At 46.1% G+C, this 20,034-nt stretch overlaps 1 protein-coding gene across 1 annotated transcript in view; it reads left to right on the top strand.

The window, feature by feature from the left end:
• PLCG2 (phospholipase C gamma 2) overlaps positions 1-16,385 on the top strand; it is a gene marked incomplete at both ends in the record, with an annotated part of 141,293 nt that extends 124,908 nt beyond the window's left edge. Inside the window, 2 exons of the mRNA XM_080704228.1 lie at positions 15,576-15,760; positions 16,343-16,385. Coding sequence (XP_080560354.1) covers positions 15,576-15,760; positions 16,343-16,385 — 228 coding nt within the window. The remainder of the gene's footprint in view (positions 1-15,575; positions 15,761-16,342) is intronic.
• Positions 16,386-20,034: the final 3,649 nt, after the last annotated feature.

Genomic DNA, 20,034 nt, shown 5'->3' with positions numbered 1-20,034 from the left:
ACACAAGACATCATAGAAGAAAAATTCCTTTGGGCTACTTCTGCAGAGGACCTGAGTTTTGCCTCCCACCAGTCTTACTTCTTGGAGGGTGTCAGATGATTCTGTGAGGAGGACATCCAGATGGAGAGGGCCGGTCCTTGAAGTCCCTTGAGGTTTTATTTCACTGCGAGCCTGGGGAGATGATGCTCTAGACGAGCTTATCCTTCTGCTTTTTTGACCTGTTGGTCTTTGGTGATCTCTTCAAAGGGACTGAAGACAGCCAACCAAGGCCTCTCTCGGCCTGCCTAGGGCTGGGACTGCAGGGCCCCCAGCTTCTTGTAGCAAGTAGAATTCCTTTAGCATCTACCACTAGAAGTGTCTTCTTTCTTTGATGCTTTTGATTTGCCAGACCCTGAAAGATGCTTAGTCTCTCTGTTTTTTTGTTTTGTTTTGTTTTCTGCGGGCCTGGGGATGGAACCCAGGGGCACTCTACCTCTGAGCTACACCCCCAGCCCTATTTTTATTCTTTATTTTGAAACAGGATCTCACTGAGTTGCAGAGGGCCTTCCTAAGTAGCTGAGGCTGTCTGTGAACCGCGGTCCTCTGGTCTTAGCCTCCCGAATGCTGGGATTACAAGCGTGCGCCACCACGCCTGGCTGTTTTGTTTCGTTGGTATTGCAGATTGACCCCCAGGGGCAATCTATCCCTGAGCCCCTAGACCCCCTTTTTCAATTTATTTTTTATTATTGAAACAGGATCTCGCCAAGTTTCTGAGACCGCCCTCCAACCTGTGATCCTCCAGGCTTAACCTCCCAAGTAACTAGGGTTACAGATGTGCACCACTGCACCCAGCTTGGTCTCTCCTTTGATTAACCAGTGTGGGTGGGCGTGGCCGGAGGGTCTTCTCACGTCCTTTAATGCCACTCAACGAAGCTATGTTTTCTCACAGCCCAGGGTTAAGAGCAAAAATCCAAGCTCTCGGGAGACAGGGATTGGGTTTGGTGGTGGAAAAGCTGGGTATTAATTGTGATTCTTGGTCTTCCGAATGTTTGTGCTGGCCTCTCACACAGACGCAAACCCAAACCCACCTGCTGGTGAGCATTTTGTTTTGCAGCATTTCATTCATAGCCAATGCGTTGCCCGCAAGGTCTTTCTATGCTTCTATCTCAAAACTACAGAGGCCGACGCGGGCCAGGTGAGTTCTGTGGTCACTCAGGTTTTCTTTGGTTAATCTAAAAGAGCCATGGTCCTGGCGCCCTTGGGTTGGTGGGGACTTGGCTCCACACCCAGGTACTCTTTCTCATTTTGAATGCTTTTTGGGTAGAGAATTCATAGCCTGTGATGTCCTTGGCTGTAAGAACTAAGCAGCGATTTGGAAATTGCCTGTTTGGCAACTTGTAGAATACAGCTGAGAACCTTTACGTGGGGAGGTGGTGGCGGGTGGGATGCCTTTATCCACCATAGAGATGGTTTCTGTGGTCTAAATTCATGACCTGACTCAGAGAGAGACTGCTTTTTTTGTGTGTGTGTGTAGCTATTTTTCTCATTCAGTTTTCACAGCCTGGGTAATTTTCTACTCCAAAGGGTCCTAGAAGCACTGAGATGAAGGGATGCAAAAATATGAAAACAAGAAAAGATAAACAGGGGGCAGAGGCATAAAAGGCGCAGTACTTGGCGGGGGAGCGAAGAACCTCAGAGACCGGGTACCACTTCTGTTGTTATAGGATCATCTCATGGTGAAATTCTGTCCTAAAAAGGGGAAGGGAATTCACAATAGAGACTTTTCCATCTTGAAGCACATTTTAAATGTTGAGCTACAAAAAAATGTAATGTTTATGTGAAAGTCATAGTTTTCACTTGAACCTTAAGTTTTGGGCCAAAAACAAACAAACAAACAAAAAAATCAACTTCCATGATTTTTCCTGTGATAAAAATGTCCCATCAGGGAAATGTATATAAATTCCTCCCTGCACCAGGGCTAGTTAGCTGACACGCCTTTGTTAAGAATTCCCAGGTGTTAAATTTCTCCTCTTTTAGAATAAATTATGCATTGGGCACTTCATCGTTAATAAGACTGAGGTTTTAAAAGCCAGAAACATCATTTTATATAAATAACTTAAAAAAAAAAAACAAAAAGTAAACCCACGAAACCCCAGCCCAGATTGTGCGGGAAATGTACAACGTAGTTTTATAATTAGACTGAGTAAAGAAAGTGAGGGTTGGGTTTGTTTCATTTCCTAAATATTGACATTCTTTTTTAGGGAGTGTGGTTCTGGGGATTGAACCCAGAGGCATTCTACCTGAGAGCCACACCTCCTAGCCCTATTTAATTCTGAAACAGGGTCATACTGAGTTGCTGAGGTCCTTGCTAAGGTGCTGAGGCTGGCTGCGAACCCGCGATCCTCCTGTCTTAGTCTCCCAAGTCTGGGGTTACAGGCATACGCCATTGTGCCCAGCAACTTATGCATATATGCATTCTTTATGTAACAGTACAAATGAATGCTTACATGTATATTTTTTTTCCTTAAAGCACTTTTTTTAAGCTCTGATATTTGGGTCTGGAACATTCTTTGCTGTGGAGACCATCCATCCCTTCCCCTCAACTCAACCCACTGGAACCTCATGACACTCTCCTTGTATTAAACACCAACTGTCTCCAAGCCTTGTCAAATGGCTCCTGGTGGCAATGCCAACACAGCCCACAGCTTTTTTGAACCTGGGGTGATTGAACCCAGAGGCATTCTACCTCTGAATTACACCTCTAACCCTTTTTGTTTTTATTTTTGTTTTTGTTTTGAAACAGGGTCTCACTAGTTGCTGGGAGTCTTGCTGTGTTGTTGAGGCCGTCCTTGAGCCTGTGATCCTCTTGTCTCAGCCTCCTAAGCACTAGGGTTACAGGCATGTGCCACCATGCCTGGCCCACCACCTCTTTGAAGTGAGATTTTGAACACTTTTATACTATGATCTAATGTCCACTAGCGTTTGAATAGCTTTATGGTCGGTTCACCCGGTGAACTGGGCCAAAATTTCGCATTCTTCCAAGTCAGACATTTAGACAGAATCTACTTACAAACACTGTTGTCACACACATCTTCCTGTGGGTGTCCTTATCTTCTTTAAGTCTGAATTATTTGGCAGGATGGTAAAACTTGTAAAATCCTTGAACAAGGAAGCTTGAAGACCCTTGGCATACTTAAGCTCTCCTCTCCCTGGAATCCGGGATTCAATTCTCTGCTACTGGGGAAAAGGGACCAGCGCTCCCCTCTGTGTATATAAAACCCTTCTATAGACGGTTCACAGAATAGCTTCAGACGGCGGCAGGACTGTGTTCATTGAGATACTGCTGGGTGAAGCGGTCATAAACAATCCGGAACCATTATAAGTCATTTAAATGACTAGGCATCACCAGCGGCAGAGAAAAGTAGTGTATTTAAAAGGAAGTCTTGTTTATCCAGACTTGACCTTAATGAGGGGAGCTCAGCGCGATGGTGGCCGCTGTGTGTGGGGGGGCACTGCGTGGGGTTCCAAGTGGGAAGTTGGCTCGTGGCTTTTTCTCTGAGCGTCGTTCAGCTGTTGGCTCTGGAGTTTTTATCTAGCTCCTTATCTGTCACCTGGTTGCATGTCACTTGGCATTTCTGTTCATGCTAGGACAAAGGCGTGTCCAGGAGGCCTGGGCTTTCTCCAGGATGCCCAGGGTCAAAGCTGGGTTCATTTAGCATCCGGTCCCCTGGGTACCAGGAGGAGAATTTGGCAAACAGCCTCCAGCAAGATTTTTCTGAGCAAGTGATTGATCCGGCAAGGGCTGGGATGGAGTTTACTCGTAAAACGTTTGCTGAGATGGAGCTTCAAACCCCAGAGAACTGTCAATAAGCACTTTACGCCTTTTCCTAGGAAGCCGTCTACATGTCACAAGTACTTGATCAACTCTCAGCCCTTTGCTTTGTTAGCTGCATATGTGGTTTATAAAGAGTATTTTAGTGCCATTTTATTACCTACTATATTTAATTTGAGAACTAGGGTGAAAAAGGAGGGGAGGGTGAAAAAGGCCCCCAAACAGACTTTATATAACCGCTACTAGCCTCTTGGTATAGTTCTTTGTCTCATGATATTTTTGCATATGATGTTTCTATATTTGGATTCATACCTATGGCCCCCTTTCTCACTTTATAGATGACTTACGCATTTTTTGTGTTATAATTTTCTTTTCTTTTTTTCTTTTTCTTCTTTTTTTCTTTTTCTTTTTCTTCTTTTTTCTTTTTTTGGTGGTGATACTGGGGATTGAACCCAATCACATTCAACCTCCACAAAATACCCGCAGCTCTTTTTTATTTTTATTTTTATTTTTTGTTTTGAAACAGGGTCTCCCTAGGTCGATGAGAAGTCTCGCTAGGTTGCTGAGGCCGGCCTTGAACCTGTGTGGCCCCCTTGTCTCAGCCTCCTAAGTACTGGGATTACAGGCGTGCGCCACCATGCCCGGCTACTATGTTATGATTTTCAAAGCCACCAGCATGTATTTAGTCAGAAGATCACTAATTCATGTAGCCACTGCTGTGGGCAGTCTTATGCTTTATAAATAATAAAAGGTCTTCATGTAACCTCTTTTTGATTAAAAATTGCTCCCTAAGGCTAGATATTTAGTAATGGGATCATAGATCAAAGTGGGGGGGGGAGGATCGTTTTCTTTGATATATGTTTAATTGTTCTCTGAAAGTAAATAGGTTTTTTTAGGTTGATGTATTGTACTCATTCTAGCTGTTAATTGGAAAGTCAAATGATCTAGACCTGCGGGAGTCAGAACAGGACCGGGGAAATAACGGAAGCTGGCATCTTCATCCCAGTTGCCACCCATACCTGCGGGGACCATTTGAGAACACCATCTTTCCCGGGAGTTTTGGGTCCTGATTTTGGTGGAATATTCTTTGCTTGTGCTGGGTACAAGCGAGAGAGGTAGGAAAGACCTGTTTGCTGGGGTTTGAGGCCAAGGCTCGGCCAAGCAGAGGTGTGACTCCCTTGGGAGAAGGACCACAGCACACTCTGGAATCCTGGAGGACCAGGAGCTGTACTCTCTAGCTGGTCCTAGTTTTTGAGTTTGAAAAAGATTTCCTTCCACTTGGGTAGAGCTGGAGATACAAAGGGGAAGCCCCTGCTGGCTCCCCACCAGGGAAAGTTTGCCCAGTGCTGGCTCCAAAGAGCAGAAACCACTGTGCCCACCACCCAAGGCGTGACCATATGATACAATGACTGAAAACGCAAAAGAACGCAGGGAATAACACTGGTGCACGGCCACAGGAGAAAGGAAGGCCCACGGGTGAAGGCTGGGGATGGATGTGTAGCAGCTGGCATTGAGCGGTCACACGTAAATCACAGGACCTTTCAAAGGGACCCCAGCATTGTGCCCGAGCAGGCTTTCTGGAATTTGATATGAATAAACAAAACCCCTCTGATTTTGAGAATTGAAAACTCACTATAGAAGTAAAAATATCCACATTGTGACCCAAGCAGTAAGGTAGAAGAACTGTCTATGATTCTTGGTCGTACCACCAAGAGATGGAAACCTTGAAGGGAAATAGAGACTGGGAGTGATTCTGGAGACTGTTGGTAACAGAGGGGGATTTCCTCTGGTTGGCTGCCTGGGCTTATTTTAGTAAAAAATGTGAATTTCGAGCGAAACAACACCACAGTCCTCTGGACTTCTCAACACATTTGGCTGTCTATAAGGAAAGTTAGAGACATCAGATACAGAAAACGAAACGGCAGTGGAATGCCATCTACAGACCAGGAAGATAAGGAAATGCAGCAACTAGCCACTCAGGTGCCACGGCGGCAGAAAGGCCTTTGTGCGCATGCAAGGTTTTAGAGATAGCATGTATGTTAAATAAAGGGGACCTCAAGGAAAATTCAAGGAAACCTGAATCAATAGTATTTTACAGCTGGGCGTGGGGACGCACGCTTGTAATCCCCACGCTTGGGAGGCTGAGACAGGAGGATCGCTCAGGTTTGAAGCCAGCCTCAGCTACTGAGTGAGGCTCTCAGCAACTTAGTGAGACCCTGTTTCCAAATAAAATATAAAATAGGTCTGGAAGTGTAGCCCGGTGGTAGAAAGCCCCCGGGTTCCTTCCCCAGTACCACCAAAAAAAAAAAAAAAAAAAAAAAAAAAAAAAAGAAGAAAAAGAAAAAGAAAAAATAGTATTTTACTCAAAAGAAAAACTTCTAGATAGGCAAAGAGAGAGGAATCAGGGATGACATTGTGATTGAAATTTTACGGTAAGTATTGAAGAGGGATTCTTGAAAAAGAAATCCACGGTGATGCAAAATTCTATAACCGAAAGCTAAAAATAATCATCAGAAAAACTGGGGTGCTAGCCGGGCGTAGTGGTGCACACCTGTAATCCCAGTACTTGGGAGGCTGAGACAGGAAGATCATAGGTTTGAGGCCAGCCTCAGCAACTTAGCAGGACCCTGTTTCAAAATAAAAAAAATAAAAAGGGCTGGGGTATGAGGATGTAGCTTGGAGGTAGAACGTCCCTGGGTATAATCCTTAGTACTACAACAATCAAATACAAAGGAAAACCCAGGTGCTAGAAGGTAAAGTACAGGTGTGCTCAAGGGACCTGGATGTCTGGGCTCTGCAGAGAGAAAGTTCATTCTGACATTTGGATGTTACAGAAAAATGGATTTTTTTTTTTTTGAGGTATTGGTGATGTGGCATTCTACTTTTGAGCTACACTCCCGGCCCTATTTTTTTTTCTTTATTTGGAAACAGGGTCTCACTGAGTTGCAAAGGGCCTCACTATGTAGTAGCTGAGGCTGTCTGCGAACCGCGATCCTCCTGTCTCAGCCTCCCAAGCGCTGGGATTACAAGCGTGCGCCACCACGCCCAACTAGGAAAATGGAATATTAATCTGGATGGTTGAAAATCGGAGGAGGAGAAACAGCTGTAAGAATGGAGACTGGAGCAGGAAGAAGGCAGAGAGGAGATGAACAGAAACGCAGCGGCGCATCGAAATAAGGGAGGGGCTCAAAGACGGAAAAAGCAAAGCAGCGTGTAATCAAAACGACACGGAGAAGAGCTTATGTTTAATTGGGTGAGTGGACTGGACTCTCTTCCTCCTCAAGAGACCGAGCTGTGCGACATTTGCAGAAGTAAGCCAGGAGGGCATGTGGATAGCCAGGGCAGGCTGGGCTCAGCGTCTTGCCCCACAGTCAAGGTGCGAATATTCAGAAGTTCTCCAAGGAAGTTAAAAGTGCTACTTGGAGAAGAACAACACGGCTTTCTTGCCGGCCCGGAGGACTTTTCAGAGGTCGGCGCGGCTCAACCCAGCCGCAGCATCCCCTTAAACCAAAGTTGAACCCAGACGCTAGCGAGGCTGAGAGGGTGAGCGGCCGAGGAAGAGCTTCAGCCGGCAGAGGCGGGCCTCTGAGGGTCACGGAGCCATCTCCATCACACAGATGTGCAAGGAGGAGCTGCAAGTGCCGATGGGAGGCTGCAGGTTGTGCAGAAGACGGAGCCCAGCTCATTCACGAAGGTGGCCGCGCCCAGGGACTTTAAACACAGATGAAACAGCTTCCACAGGAAGAGCAAGCGAGGACTCTGTCTGGCTTCTGAAGACAAGCTGACTCTCTCGTCTGGGGCTGACTCAGCTGGTGGCTGGAAGGAGACGCTGCCGCTCATGGCTGCTCCGAAAGTCGCAGGGCCCTTACGGATTATGCGAAATCGACTCTGCCTGTGCTCTATAAATGACACAACAGAGCCAGGGCGACGGCACACCCGTTGACAACACGGCGCACTGAAAAACATAAGCCCACTCTTGAGACCGACCGCTCGGGAAAAGAAAAGATTCTATTCAAAATATTCTTGCTGGCCGACAGCGCGCCTGGTCGCCCGCGGGCTGCCGCAGAGGCGGGATGAATGTGGACGCTGTGCCCGCCGGCGCGACGGCTCTTCTGCAGCCGAGGATCAAGGGGTCATCTTGAGGCGCAAGTCTGATTATGTAAGGAATACACTGTGGAAGGCTGTAGCCACAGTCGCTAGTGGTTCTTTTCACGTATGTGGGAACGCTAGAAACTTCTGGAATGGGTTCACCTTTCTAGATGCTGTTTAGAACCTTTGTGACTTTATGGCAGGGGGTTAGAATATCAAAGAATGTCAACATTAATGAGAGCTTGGAGGAAGTTGATTCCAACCCTCAGGAATGACTCATGAGGCTAAAGATTTCAGAGGCAGAAGTAACTGTTAAGTGTGGTCGGAACAGAAAGAGAGCTAGGATTAGAAAGAGTGGATCCCGAGACAGGCGTGATGGATGGCACACTCCTGTAATCCCAGTACTTGGGAGGCTGAGGCAGGAGGGTTGCAGGCTTGAGAACAGCCTCAGCCGCTTAGTGAGGACCTTCACAATTAGGTGAGAACCCTTTTCAAAATAGAAATTGGGCTGAGGGTCTGCCTCAAAGGTAGAATGACCTTGGGTTCAATTCCCAGCACCAGAAAAGAAAATTAAGGAATGAGAAATTGCTTCTTATGGATAAGTAAAGAAAGCGGGAGGCCGGGCGTGGTGGCGCACGCTTGTAATCCCCGCGCTTGGGAGGCAGAGACAGGAGGATTGCGTAGGTTCGAAGCCAGCCGCGCGCGCTGGCTTAGGAGACCCTGTCTCCAAATAAAAATGTAAAAATAGGTCTGGGAGTGTAGCCCGGAGGTAGAAGGGCTTCCAGGAACCCCAGTACCACCAAAAAAAAAAAAAAAAAAAAAAAAAAGAAAGTGGTTTCTTGGCACGGAATCTGCTCTTGGTGAAGACACTGTGGGCATTGTTGAAAGGACAACAGGGACTTAGAATATCCCATAAATTTAGTTGGTAAAACAGTGAGTGACAAGGTTTGAAAGAATGGACTCTAAGTTGGAGAGAAGTTGTATTGTGGGTAAAATGCTTTCAAACAGCATTGTAGGCTGCTGCAAAATTTTTCATAAAGGAAGAGCGAGTCAGTGTGGCAACATTTATGCCTTTTTTCAGGAATTGCCCTGATTCATCAGCAGCCTTAACACTAAGGCACAACTTTCCGAGACCAGAAAGACTTGTTAAGGGCTCAGGTGATTGGTAGCGTGTGTGTGTGTGTGTGTGTGTGATTGAGAATAGGAAACAAGCAGGTGTTCTACCTTTGTTGAGACCCCACCCCTATTTTATTTTTTAGTTTGAAACAGGCTCATGCTAAGTTGCTGAGGCTGACCTTGAACCTGCAATCCTTCTGTCTCAGTCTCCCAAGTCCTAGGATTACAGTCATGTACCACCACACCTAGTGGTGGTATTTATTTTTTTAACAATAAGGTATTTTAAAATTAAGGTTTGTACATTTTTGGGGGGACATAATGCCATTGCACACCGAAGGCTACAGAATAGTATAAATGCAGCTTTTATGTGAGCTGGGAAGCTAAAGGGTTCATATGATATGCTCTGTTGTCGTGATCTGGAATCAGACCTACAATATCTCTTAGGTTTGCCTGAATTCCAAAGAGGAAAGTGCTCACCTTCAAACCTCACAGAACCAATATTAAACACACAAGCACTAAGTATTCATCTTAAAAACTTTTAAAACACCAGTAGGAAAAAGAAACTAAGTAGAAATAAAAGGCAATTCGATGAAAAACACAAGAACAAGAATAGAAAAAAAAAAAGATGATTTACCAGAAAGAGTTGAACAACCCTTTGCCTATTTAATGTAGGAATAAAGAGTAAAAACATATATGAGTAAATATTAGAAAGGAAATTGACCCTCACTAGAGCAAGTAGGTGATGGCATTAATGCATATAAATGAGCTAAAATTGTTTTTAGAGGCTGTATAAAAATGTGAGAAAGTCCTCTAAGAAGCAACTGGAAGAGTGTTAAAATTCCCACTAGCTGGGCGTGGTGGCGCATGCTTGTAATCCCAGCAATTGGGAGGTAGAGACAGGAAGACTGTGGTTCGCGGACAGCCTAAGCTGTTTCCTGAGGCCCTTTGCAACTCAATGAGACCCTGTTTCAAAATAAAGAATAAAGAATAGGGCTGGGGGTATAGCTCAGAGATAGAATGTCCCTGGGTTCCATCCCCTGTACAAAAAAAAAAACAAAAAACAAAAACAAAAACAAACAAACAAAAAAAACCTCAAAAAAACAAAAACAAAAACAGAAAAACAAGAAAAATAAAACTACCACTAAATAAAGCAGGTTTCAGATCTAGATTTTTTTTTTCTTACTGGAGTCCTGGACTTCAAGAACATAATTCCAGTTTTGCTACATTTAAATCAATAGCAAAATAGAAATACTGTAACTATCTTGAACCTATGGAACTTTCATATCAAAACCAGAGAAAGACAGCACTCCTAGTGCTCCGCCTCCCCCCAAGGAGCCAATAGTTAGTGTTACTTATGATGACAAATAGTGAGTTTCTCACAGTAACAAAATAGCAAATCATTTCTAGCTACTTATAGAAACACAGCATATTACAAGTAAGTAGAATTTATTCTAGGAATGCAAGGATAGTTCAACACAGTGACTAGAATAGTGAATCAGGAAAACATGTATACCACCTGGGGCCACAAATGTAACCAGCTCAATTATCAGTAGAAAGTGTGGTAAGAAAGTGAAGATGAGCCAGGTATGGTGGCACACGCCTGCAATCCCAGTACTTGGGAGGCTAAGACAGGAGGGTCAAAGGTTTGAGGCCAGCTCCTGCAATGTAATGACACTCTCAGCAACCTAACGAGACCCTGTTACAAAACAATAATTTAAAGACGGGCTGGGGGTGTAGCTCAGAGGTAGAATACCCCTGGGTTAGATTTCCCAGTAACACACACACACACACACACAGTGAAAATGATCTTCAGTCACAAATTATATTTTTTAAAAGACTGCAATTTCAAGACTGCTGTGTTTCTTAAATCTAGACACTTCTGTCTTCTAGAAAAACGCATGAAAATATGGGTCAGAAGGCAGGGACAGATGGGAAATCCCGTTCACATTGCTGAGAGAAACTGTAATACGTTTAGGAGGAATGTAAAGAAGGCAGCACACTTATATAAGGCCAAGTAGAAATCTTACTGAAAGAGTCAGCAACTCCTGAGCAAGAACAAATTTGTTAACCCTTCAAAAATTGTTTGAGGGGAATCAGTCATAAGTATAAAGTCACAATTATATGTATACGTAGAGAAAGGGGTAGATACAGAAATAAATGTGCATGCTTATGTGTGTTAAACACCTGCCCTTGTTCTGTCTGCTGACAGCACATAGAACCGGTGCCACCCCATTAGCAATAGCACGCCTGTTTACCTGGACGGTGCTGTCTGAATCTTCTCCACCTAAAGAAACCAGGACTCCTTAGACGAATGGTTGATTGCATCTCTGGAGTAAATAAAATATCAAATGGACCAGGAGCATCTTAAAATTCCATTTTTCGACAGGGCTGAAGAAAGGATGGGGCATGTCACATGGGCACAGGAGCGAACTATAAACAGCTCCCAGTGACCAAAGTTAGAATAATTTGACAAAATAAAGATCACAGCCGGGCGTGGTGGCGCACGCTTGTAATCCCCACGCTTGGGAGGCAGAGACAGGAGGATCGCGCAGGTTCGAAGCCAGCCGCGCGCGCTGGCTTAGGAGACCCTGTTTCCAAATATAAAATGTAAAAATAGGTCTGGGAGTGTAGCCCAGAGGTAGAAGGGCTTCCAGGAACCCCAGTACCAGCAAAAAAAAAAAAAAAAAAAAAAAAAAAAAAAAAAAAAGATCACAATGGGCCAGGCATGGTGCTCACACGGGTCATCCCAGGACTTTGGAGGCTGAGGTGGGAGGATCAAAAGTTTGAGGTTATACTCAGTAACTAAGTGGGACCCTGCTTCAAAATAAAAAATAAAATAGGATGGGGGTGTAGTTCAAAGGTAGAATACCCCTGGGTTCAATTCCCAGTAACACACACACACACACACACACACACACACACTCACAACCTTTGAAATGACATATCCATCTACCCACGAATGAACGAGAGAAGAGGGAGAGCTCCTTTTTACAGAAACATTTCCATTAGTAAGTGCAGAAGAAAGGAGCTAGAATATTCCTGTTGGAGCACCACAGCGCTAAGTGCTGCAGGTCAGATCCAAAGAAGATGCTAAAATAAATCACTGAAAGTAGGGAAGAGGGATGCGGTATTTGCATTATCTCAAAAGTCGCTTCCTCCAAGAAGTGTATTATGGTGGATAGACCTGAGAGACATCCTCTAACCAGGTTTTCAGCATAAACAGCACAGTTGATAGGCCATGTTGACATGTTCTGATAGGTAACACCCAGAAGGGTATGTCCCTTCTGGACTTTTCTTGCCAAGGTTGAATAACCACCAGCAAATCATGAGGCAACCACCAGACAAACCTGAATTGTGAGACGTGCTACAACACTATATAAGAGCAAGGACGTGTCACAGATTGGATGAGACACGAGGCTAATTGCATTGAGGGATACTGGAATGGATTTTGGAGCAGAACGAGACACTCATTAAAAAAAAAATCCAAGGAAATTACAGTGATATTGGTAGTTTTGGAGTAATGCTTATGTTAGTTTTTTGTTTTTTATGGTGAGGATTGAGTCCAGAGGCGTTCTACCTCTCAGCTTCATGAGCCCCAGACCTACCTTGTTTTTTATTTTGAAACAGGATCTCCTAAGTTGCTAAGGCTATCCTTCAACCTGCAGTCCTCCAGTCTCAGCCTCCCTAGTACTGGGATGACAGGTATAAAAAACTGTATCCAGCACTAATGTTAATTTCTTAAGTGTGATCATTGCATTATAGTTGTGCAAGGGGGTTGATGTGGTAATATCTGAGAGCTCTGTGTGTTGCAGCACATTTCTGTAGATTTAAAAGTTTAACATAATATAAAGAAAATAGTATTGGTGGAGGAAAGTCTCTTGGTATGTTTTTTTTTTCCTTCCACTAGATAGAAAAAATGAAAAACAACTCTGGAAGTAGAAAATGCCATAACGATTATGTCAAAGGCAGGTAAAATTTATTACCTGCAATTTCCTATGTTTTCTAACTAGAGACTTGAGAAGAAAAACAAGAAAAACATGTGAAAATGCAGAAAAATTAAAAAGAATCCCAGGAAATGGTTATTACAAAACCCTAAGGAAAAGCTGGGTGTGGTGGTGCGCACCTGTAAACCCAGTACTTGGGAGGCTAAGACAAGAGGATTGTAGGTTAGCCTCAGCAACTTAGTGTGACTCTGTGTCAAAAGAAGAAATAAAATAGAGCTTGGGGTGTAGCTCAGAAGTAGAATGCCCATGGGTTCAATTCCCAGTACCCTCCAAAAAGATCTAAAGGGAGAAAAGACACATGGTTGGTGACATTCTTTTTCTTGACTCGGGTGGTGGGTCCATAGCTGTTGGCTTTGAATCTTTAAGGAAGGAATGACCATGTTCCTTCCTTCTCACGGTCCAGCCATCCCCTTGAAGAATGCATAGGTTGTTTTGATAGGACATCAAAGTGGAAAAGAATCTGTGGATCCAGGCATGCTCAGAGTCTGTTTTTGTAAGGACGATGACAAGCTCATTTTTGTATATCAATGTACATTTTTGTCGCCCTGGAGTCTCCCTTGAACCACTCCATCATCAGAGAAGTAGTGGTCAGTACACTGACCCCCTTGTAGCCAGCCTGCTCACCAGGGTCAGCGGTCCTTTCAAATCATGAGAGGTAGCTGGGTGCAGTGGCATACCCTTGTAACCCCAGTACTTGGGAGGCTGAAACAGGAGGATCACAGGTTTGAGACCAGCCTTAGCAACTTAGCAAAGCCCTCTTCCACTTAGTAAGACCCTGTTACCAAAAAAAAAAAAAAAAAAAAAAAAAAAAATCTGGGGGTGTAGTTCAAAGGTAGAATGCCCATGAGTTCAGTCCTCAGTATCATGAAAAAAAAAAAAAAAGTCACAAGAGCTCAAGGTCCTCATTCTCCCCCTCCTGGTCCCCTGCCCCAGCACATCATATGGTGCACGGGTGTGGGGGTAGGTATCCTGCTCACCAGGGGTTGTGCTTGCCCCCTTCTGGCCTCATTTTTAATTTTCCGTACATTATAGCACAGGTTTCCACAATGGGACCACTAGGAGCGGCATGCACCCACGCTCCTTCAGCTAATCCCAAGACCAGTTTTTATACTAGGGACCAACAGAAGTCCCATAGATGCTCCTGATTGGTCTGGCTGAGGTTTCTGCCTGGAGGTGATGACGGAAAAGTAGATGCTGCTATTACTGGCTAGAACTGGGTCCCTGGCCCATTCCTGGGCATGTAGTCTAGGGTACCTTGGCTTTTTTTGGGGGGGGGGTGGCAGCTCTATTGAAATGTCATTGATACACAGTACAAACACACATTTAAAGTGCATGGAAGCATTTAGCATATCCAGAGTTTACAGCCATCACCATGATCATGCCAAAAGAAACCGTGCATGCCTCAGTTGTACCCCTGGCAACTGCTAATCTGTGTTCTGTCTCTGTGAATTTGCCTGTTCTGGACACACCTGTCTTGATCAACGTCATCACTGCTGTAATCTAAAACAGGTGACCATGCAACTTAGAGGAAGGGAGATGTATTCGTTCATGGTTTTTGGAGACTTCCGAGTTCAGTCCCTGTCAGGCTGGGTCAACAGAGTTCAGGGAGTGGCTGGGGAAGTGGAGAGAGAGCGAATGAAGGCTCCGCTCCTCACATCATAGAAGCCGGAAGTGAGAGAGCAAGCAGGAGATTCAAGGACAAAAGCGCGGTTCCTAAAGCTGCGCCCCAGGGACTCACCTTCTCTAGCTATCCCCACTTGCCTGGGTTTCCGCCCAGTGAGTCTGCTACCGTGGATTTATCCACTGATGAGGTTACAGCCCTCATGACTCGATGACACCAATTCTGAGCATCAGTTCATGAGCTCTCCAGGGGACGTTCTGTATCTAACAGTACCACACAGACTGGGATCTTGTCAAGCGGACTCTTTTCCTTGGCTCACCCACGTGGTAGGCTGTCAACATGCCTTTGAAGGACCCTCAGAATCTTAGGTTACTTGCCTCCTGCCCAACCTTATATTTATTGTACTGCTCTCTCTGAAGCGCATAGCCGCTTAAACACCTTTGCCCCTAGAGAAAAGCCAAAAGGTGACACAGACCGAGGAAAAACCCTGAATAGATTAAGAAACAACTTGGGCCGGGCGTGGTGGCGCACGCTTGTAATCCCCGCGCTTGGGAGGCGGAGACAGGAGGATCGCGCAGGTTCGAAGCCAGTTGCACTGGCTTAGGAGACCCTGTTTTAAAATATAAAATAGGTCTGGGAGTGTAGCCCGGAGGTAGAAGGGCTTCCAGGAACCCCAGTACCACAAAAAAAAAAAAAAAAAAAAAAAAAGAAACAACTTGGGCGCAAAGCATTTTGACTCACATTGCTTCCCAACAGAGACGCTCTGCGGTCTGTGGACTTCCTACTCTGCTAGATTCCGATATAAGTCATCCTGAGGGTTACCTTTGCTAACCCCCGTTGTGCAAGCCCCGCTCTCTGCGCCCTTGATCCACCATGCCCCACGTCCTGGTTTGGAAGATGTGGTCACCACGAGGTTCTCTCCTCCTCCCCCCAGGAGAGTGAAGAAGAGCTTTACACTTCCTGCCGCCTGCTGCGGCGACGGCAGCAGGAGCTGAACAACCAGCTCTTTCTGTACGACACGCATCAGAACCTGCGCAACGCCAACCGGGACGCGCTCATCAAAGAGTTCAATGTCAACGAGAACCAGCTCCAGCTGTACCAGGAGAAATGCAACCGCAGGTAGGCACCCCATTTCACCAGCGAGGAGGTTAACCCATGCTGAGTCCCGGCGTGTTGCCAGGACCCGGAGGCCTCTCTGACTCTCAGTCCTGTACGAGTGGCCCACGCATGTGTGGTGGGGAAATGTAAGCGCTGGGCACGGAGACTGTGTCTTCTGCCCTGCTGCTGCTGCTGCTGCTGCTGCTGGTGATGATGATGATGATGATGGTGATGATGATGGTGATGATGATGGTGATGCTGCTGCTGATGGTGATGATGCTGCTGATGGTGATGATGCTGCTGATGGTGATGATGATGATGATGATGATGATGGTGGTGGTGGTGGTGATGATGGTGATGATGATGCTGCTGATGGTGATGATGATGGTGATGCTGCTGCTGCTGATGGTGATAATGATGATGATGATGCTGCTGCTGCTGATAGCGGTGATGATGCTGCTGATGGTGATGCTGCTGCTGCTGCTGCTGATGATGATGATAATGGTGATGCTGCTGCTGCTGCTGATGATGATGATAATGGTGATGCTGCTGATGGTGATGATGATGATGATGATGATGATGATGATATCTATTTGTTTTCAGGTTGAGAGAGAAGAGAGTGAGCAACAGCAAGTTTTACTCATAGGACCCGGGGTGCGTGTGTAAGGGCGCCTGCATGTGTACGTATGTTTGCATGTAGAAGAATGTGCTCTGTCCTGCTCCGGGAAGAGGCTGCTCTGTGACATCATCCCCTCTCCAGGCCTGCTCTACAGATGGCGTTTCTGAGGAAGCCCCGGCTGCAATGATTTGGGGTGATTTCCAGCCAAGTTTTTCACCTTGGACAACTTTCTTAACTTATATTCTCTATAGAGGACTCCCCAAAACGTGCTCCTTGTTTTTGGCCTCCCATGTTCCAAGCCTCATTGAATAAAGGTGACAGAAATCTCAATCAGTTCAGCCTTCTATGCATGACCTGTATAATGAATGGGATGTCCCTTCTGGAGAGCAAAATTCTGCTAATGACCCGGGTAATTGAGTTCTGTAGAAGATGAACCAGAAATGTAAGGAACCAATTTGTTAGATTCTGAAAGGATTGTAAGTAAAAGCCAATGACCCCTCAGTTAAGGCCATTGAATTGCACAAGGGCCCAGAGAGGAGCCATGCCCTGGCCAGTGGGCTCAGCTTAATGAACGTTAACCACTACTGCTGGCTGCCTGGCTAGACAGATCAGCTGCGTGGCCCTGCTGCTGGCCACAGGGGTTGGGTGATGGAGTTTGTTTGGGAGGATGATTTCTAACTAATGCTAGACGACTGCTTTGTGTCTGTTGAGGGTTGGGGGGTGGAAATCTTGAGGTCTCTTTTAAAAAGACTGTCAGAAGCCAGGTGTGGTGGCGCATGCCTGCAATCCCAGGACTTGGGAGACTGAGATGGGAGGATGGCAGGTTCAAGGCCAGCCTCTGTAACTTAGGGAAGTCCTCAGCAACTTAGTGAGACCTGTTTTTTTTTTTTTTTTTAAATAGAGCTCAGAGGTAGACTACCCCTTGGGTTTGTGCCCTCATAGCACAAACAAAACAAAAACAACAAACAAAAACATGAAAAGAAAACTGTCAGAGTTTGGGCTTTGTTCTGGCTGCTACAGGGAGGCTCCTCCAGCTGGCTGGTCATTCCCAGGCCTGAGGAGCTGCTGGGAGACTAGTGCTTGGGCCCCATGAAGCTTGCTCAAGGGCTGTTGGGAAGGTCCTGGCAAGAGACAGGCTTAAACGGGATGGAGGTTAGATTTGTAGGGAATTTCTCTGGTTTAGTTTCCTTCCTTCCTTCCTTTCTTCCTTCCTTCTTTCCTTCTTTCCTTCCTTCCTCTCTTTTTGTGATACTAGGGATGGAACCCAGGGGCATTCTACCTCTGAGCTATACCCCCAGGCCTATTTTTTAGTCTTTATTTTGAAACAGGGTCTCACTGAGTTGCAAAGGGCCTCCCTAAGTAGCTGAGGCTGTCCACCAACATGGATCCTCCTGTCCCAGCCTCACAAATGCTGGGGACATAAGCCTGCGCCACCATGCCGGGTTCTGGGTTATCTAATTTTCTGGAGCAGCTGAGCTAAGCTTTCATGGCTTGAGCATTAGAGTGTTACAGAAAACCTCAGAAGCAGCGGCTCCAGAGGTGCAAACCCACTTAGACTGTGGCTATAATGCATGTGGCTAGATAGAGGTTTCCCCTCTCTAACCAAAGACACAGTTTAAGTCATCCACGAAGGCATTTTTTTTTTCTTTTTTGGTGGTACTGGGCTTCCTGGAAGCCCTTCTAATGCCGGGCTACACTCCCAGACCTATTTTTATATTTTTTATTTGGAAACAATGTCTCTTAAGCCAGCGAAGGCTGGCTTCAAACCTGCGCGATCCTCCTGTCTCTGCCTCCCAAGCGCAGGGATCACAAGTGTGCGCCACCACGCCCGGCATCCACGGAGGCGTTTTAAAGGAGAGGGTAGCCAGGCAGGGTGGCACATTGCCTGTCATCCCAGTACTTGGGAGGTGGAGACAGGAGGATCGAAGGTTCAAGGCTAGCCTCAGCAACTCGTTGAGACCCTGTTTTAAAGTAAAAAATAAAATAGGGCTGGGGGTGTGGCTCAGAGGTAGAATGCCCCTGGGTTCCATCCCCAGCACCACAAAATGAATGAATGAATGATTAAAGGAGAGGGTAGTGTTGGGTGGGTGGGGACTTAGTATAGTCACAACTTAAATTGAGACTCAGGAAAACAGGTGTCGTATGAAGAATGTGATGCAGAGAACAGAACGGGCGATAAACTGGTGCTTTGCTTGGGTGGAACTGGGTCCCAGCAACGCATTGAGTTCCTCCCCATTTCCCGCTTGTCTAAGGTGCGATGCTTAGCACACAGGCATTGCTGGAGAGTAGATGAACACAGATCAGGCTCTGTCTGGTCAAAGGAGCCCATGCGTTCATTCCACAAAACCTTCTTGAGCGCCTCCGTGTGCCCAGCACGGTGCCAAGGTCTTTTGACCTTAAAAAAATAATCTATGGTTACTGGTCTTGTTGCTCATACCCATCCAGGAGCTCCCAGTGGAAAGACACCTACCTTGCATAGAGCCAGAAACCAGGGCACGGCAGGCTGGCCGAGGTAGGGCTGTCACCTGGTGACATTATTGTATTCACTCCTCCCATGGAGAGCTGGGTTTTTCTTTGACAGTCAACAGCTGACAAAAGACGAGTCCTCATAATAGCCGGTGTTCAAAGCAACTTTCAAGCCAGGTCGGATGAGCAGGCGCAGAGCTGAGGGCTGCGCAGAGGGAAGTTCAGACTTGATAGCGTGCTGTCAGCTGGTGGCCAGGTAAGCAGCCGGAGCCTAATACTTGCACAGAGCAGATCCCCAGCCCCTGTTTATTGTATCCTTCACTCTCCAGGGCAGCTCCCTGCTTTGTTCTATATTAAAGCCAAATTGCTAAGGCCCACAGCTCTTAAAATAGATCTTTTTATATTTGCTACTGTATCAAGAACAAGGTAGTTCTTCATTGGTGCTGTGTAGAATCCACAAGCAGAATCCCCGGCAGAGAGAGGCAGGCAGGGATGGCAGTTTTCAGTGGCGCTGGGAAGGTCTCCTCTTCCTGTTGTGACGGTGACTCCAGCTGCCCCTTAGGGCGACTTGGTTTGGATCTTCTGTCCTGCCCTTAGGAGGCGGACGCATTAATTGGGTGCTTAGTGATGTCCGGGCCTAAGTGGATTCTCTCGGGAAAGAAGCAGATGATTCATGGCTCTTCCCAGAGTCTGTCCACATAACCGACTTATCTAGCTGAGATACGCTCACTGTGTGTGACTTAAACCACCGGCAGCTCGGGTCTTGCGGCCGAGACATGGGAGCATTCTGCAAGATGGCACCGGCGGCCCCGATCGCTCCAGGTGGGAATGCATGCATTACCCTGCTTGGTTTGCCATGAGTGTGTACGGTTTGGAATAATGGTTACCATGTGGAAAAATACAGCAGGGAGGCTGGCGAGGTCGTCGAGTTTGGGAAACTTGGGTTATACCGAGTTAAATACCTCCATGGTGAGACTTAGATGCACAAGTGAAGAGAAGTTCAGAGGATCATGTTCCTCCCAATTTGATCTTGGAAACTTCTGTCTAAGCAGTGGCTCTTAGGAATTTTGTACTGCAGGACACATTGGAGGGCCTGCTGCTCTATTGAGAAGGAAGCCACACACCAAAATCCAGTGATTTATATACTTTATGACCTAGTTAAAGTCTAAACTCAAGCTGTCAAGACCGTGGTGAGCCGGGGGCAGAGGCA

This window comes from Muscardinus avellanarius (genome assembly GCF_963383645.1).
Source record: "Muscardinus avellanarius genome assembly, chromosome: 10".
Taxonomy (NCBI): Eukaryota; Metazoa; Chordata; class Mammalia; order Rodentia; family Gliridae; genus Muscardinus; species Muscardinus avellanarius.
This window is presented reverse-complemented; position numbering and strand designations above follow the sequence as displayed.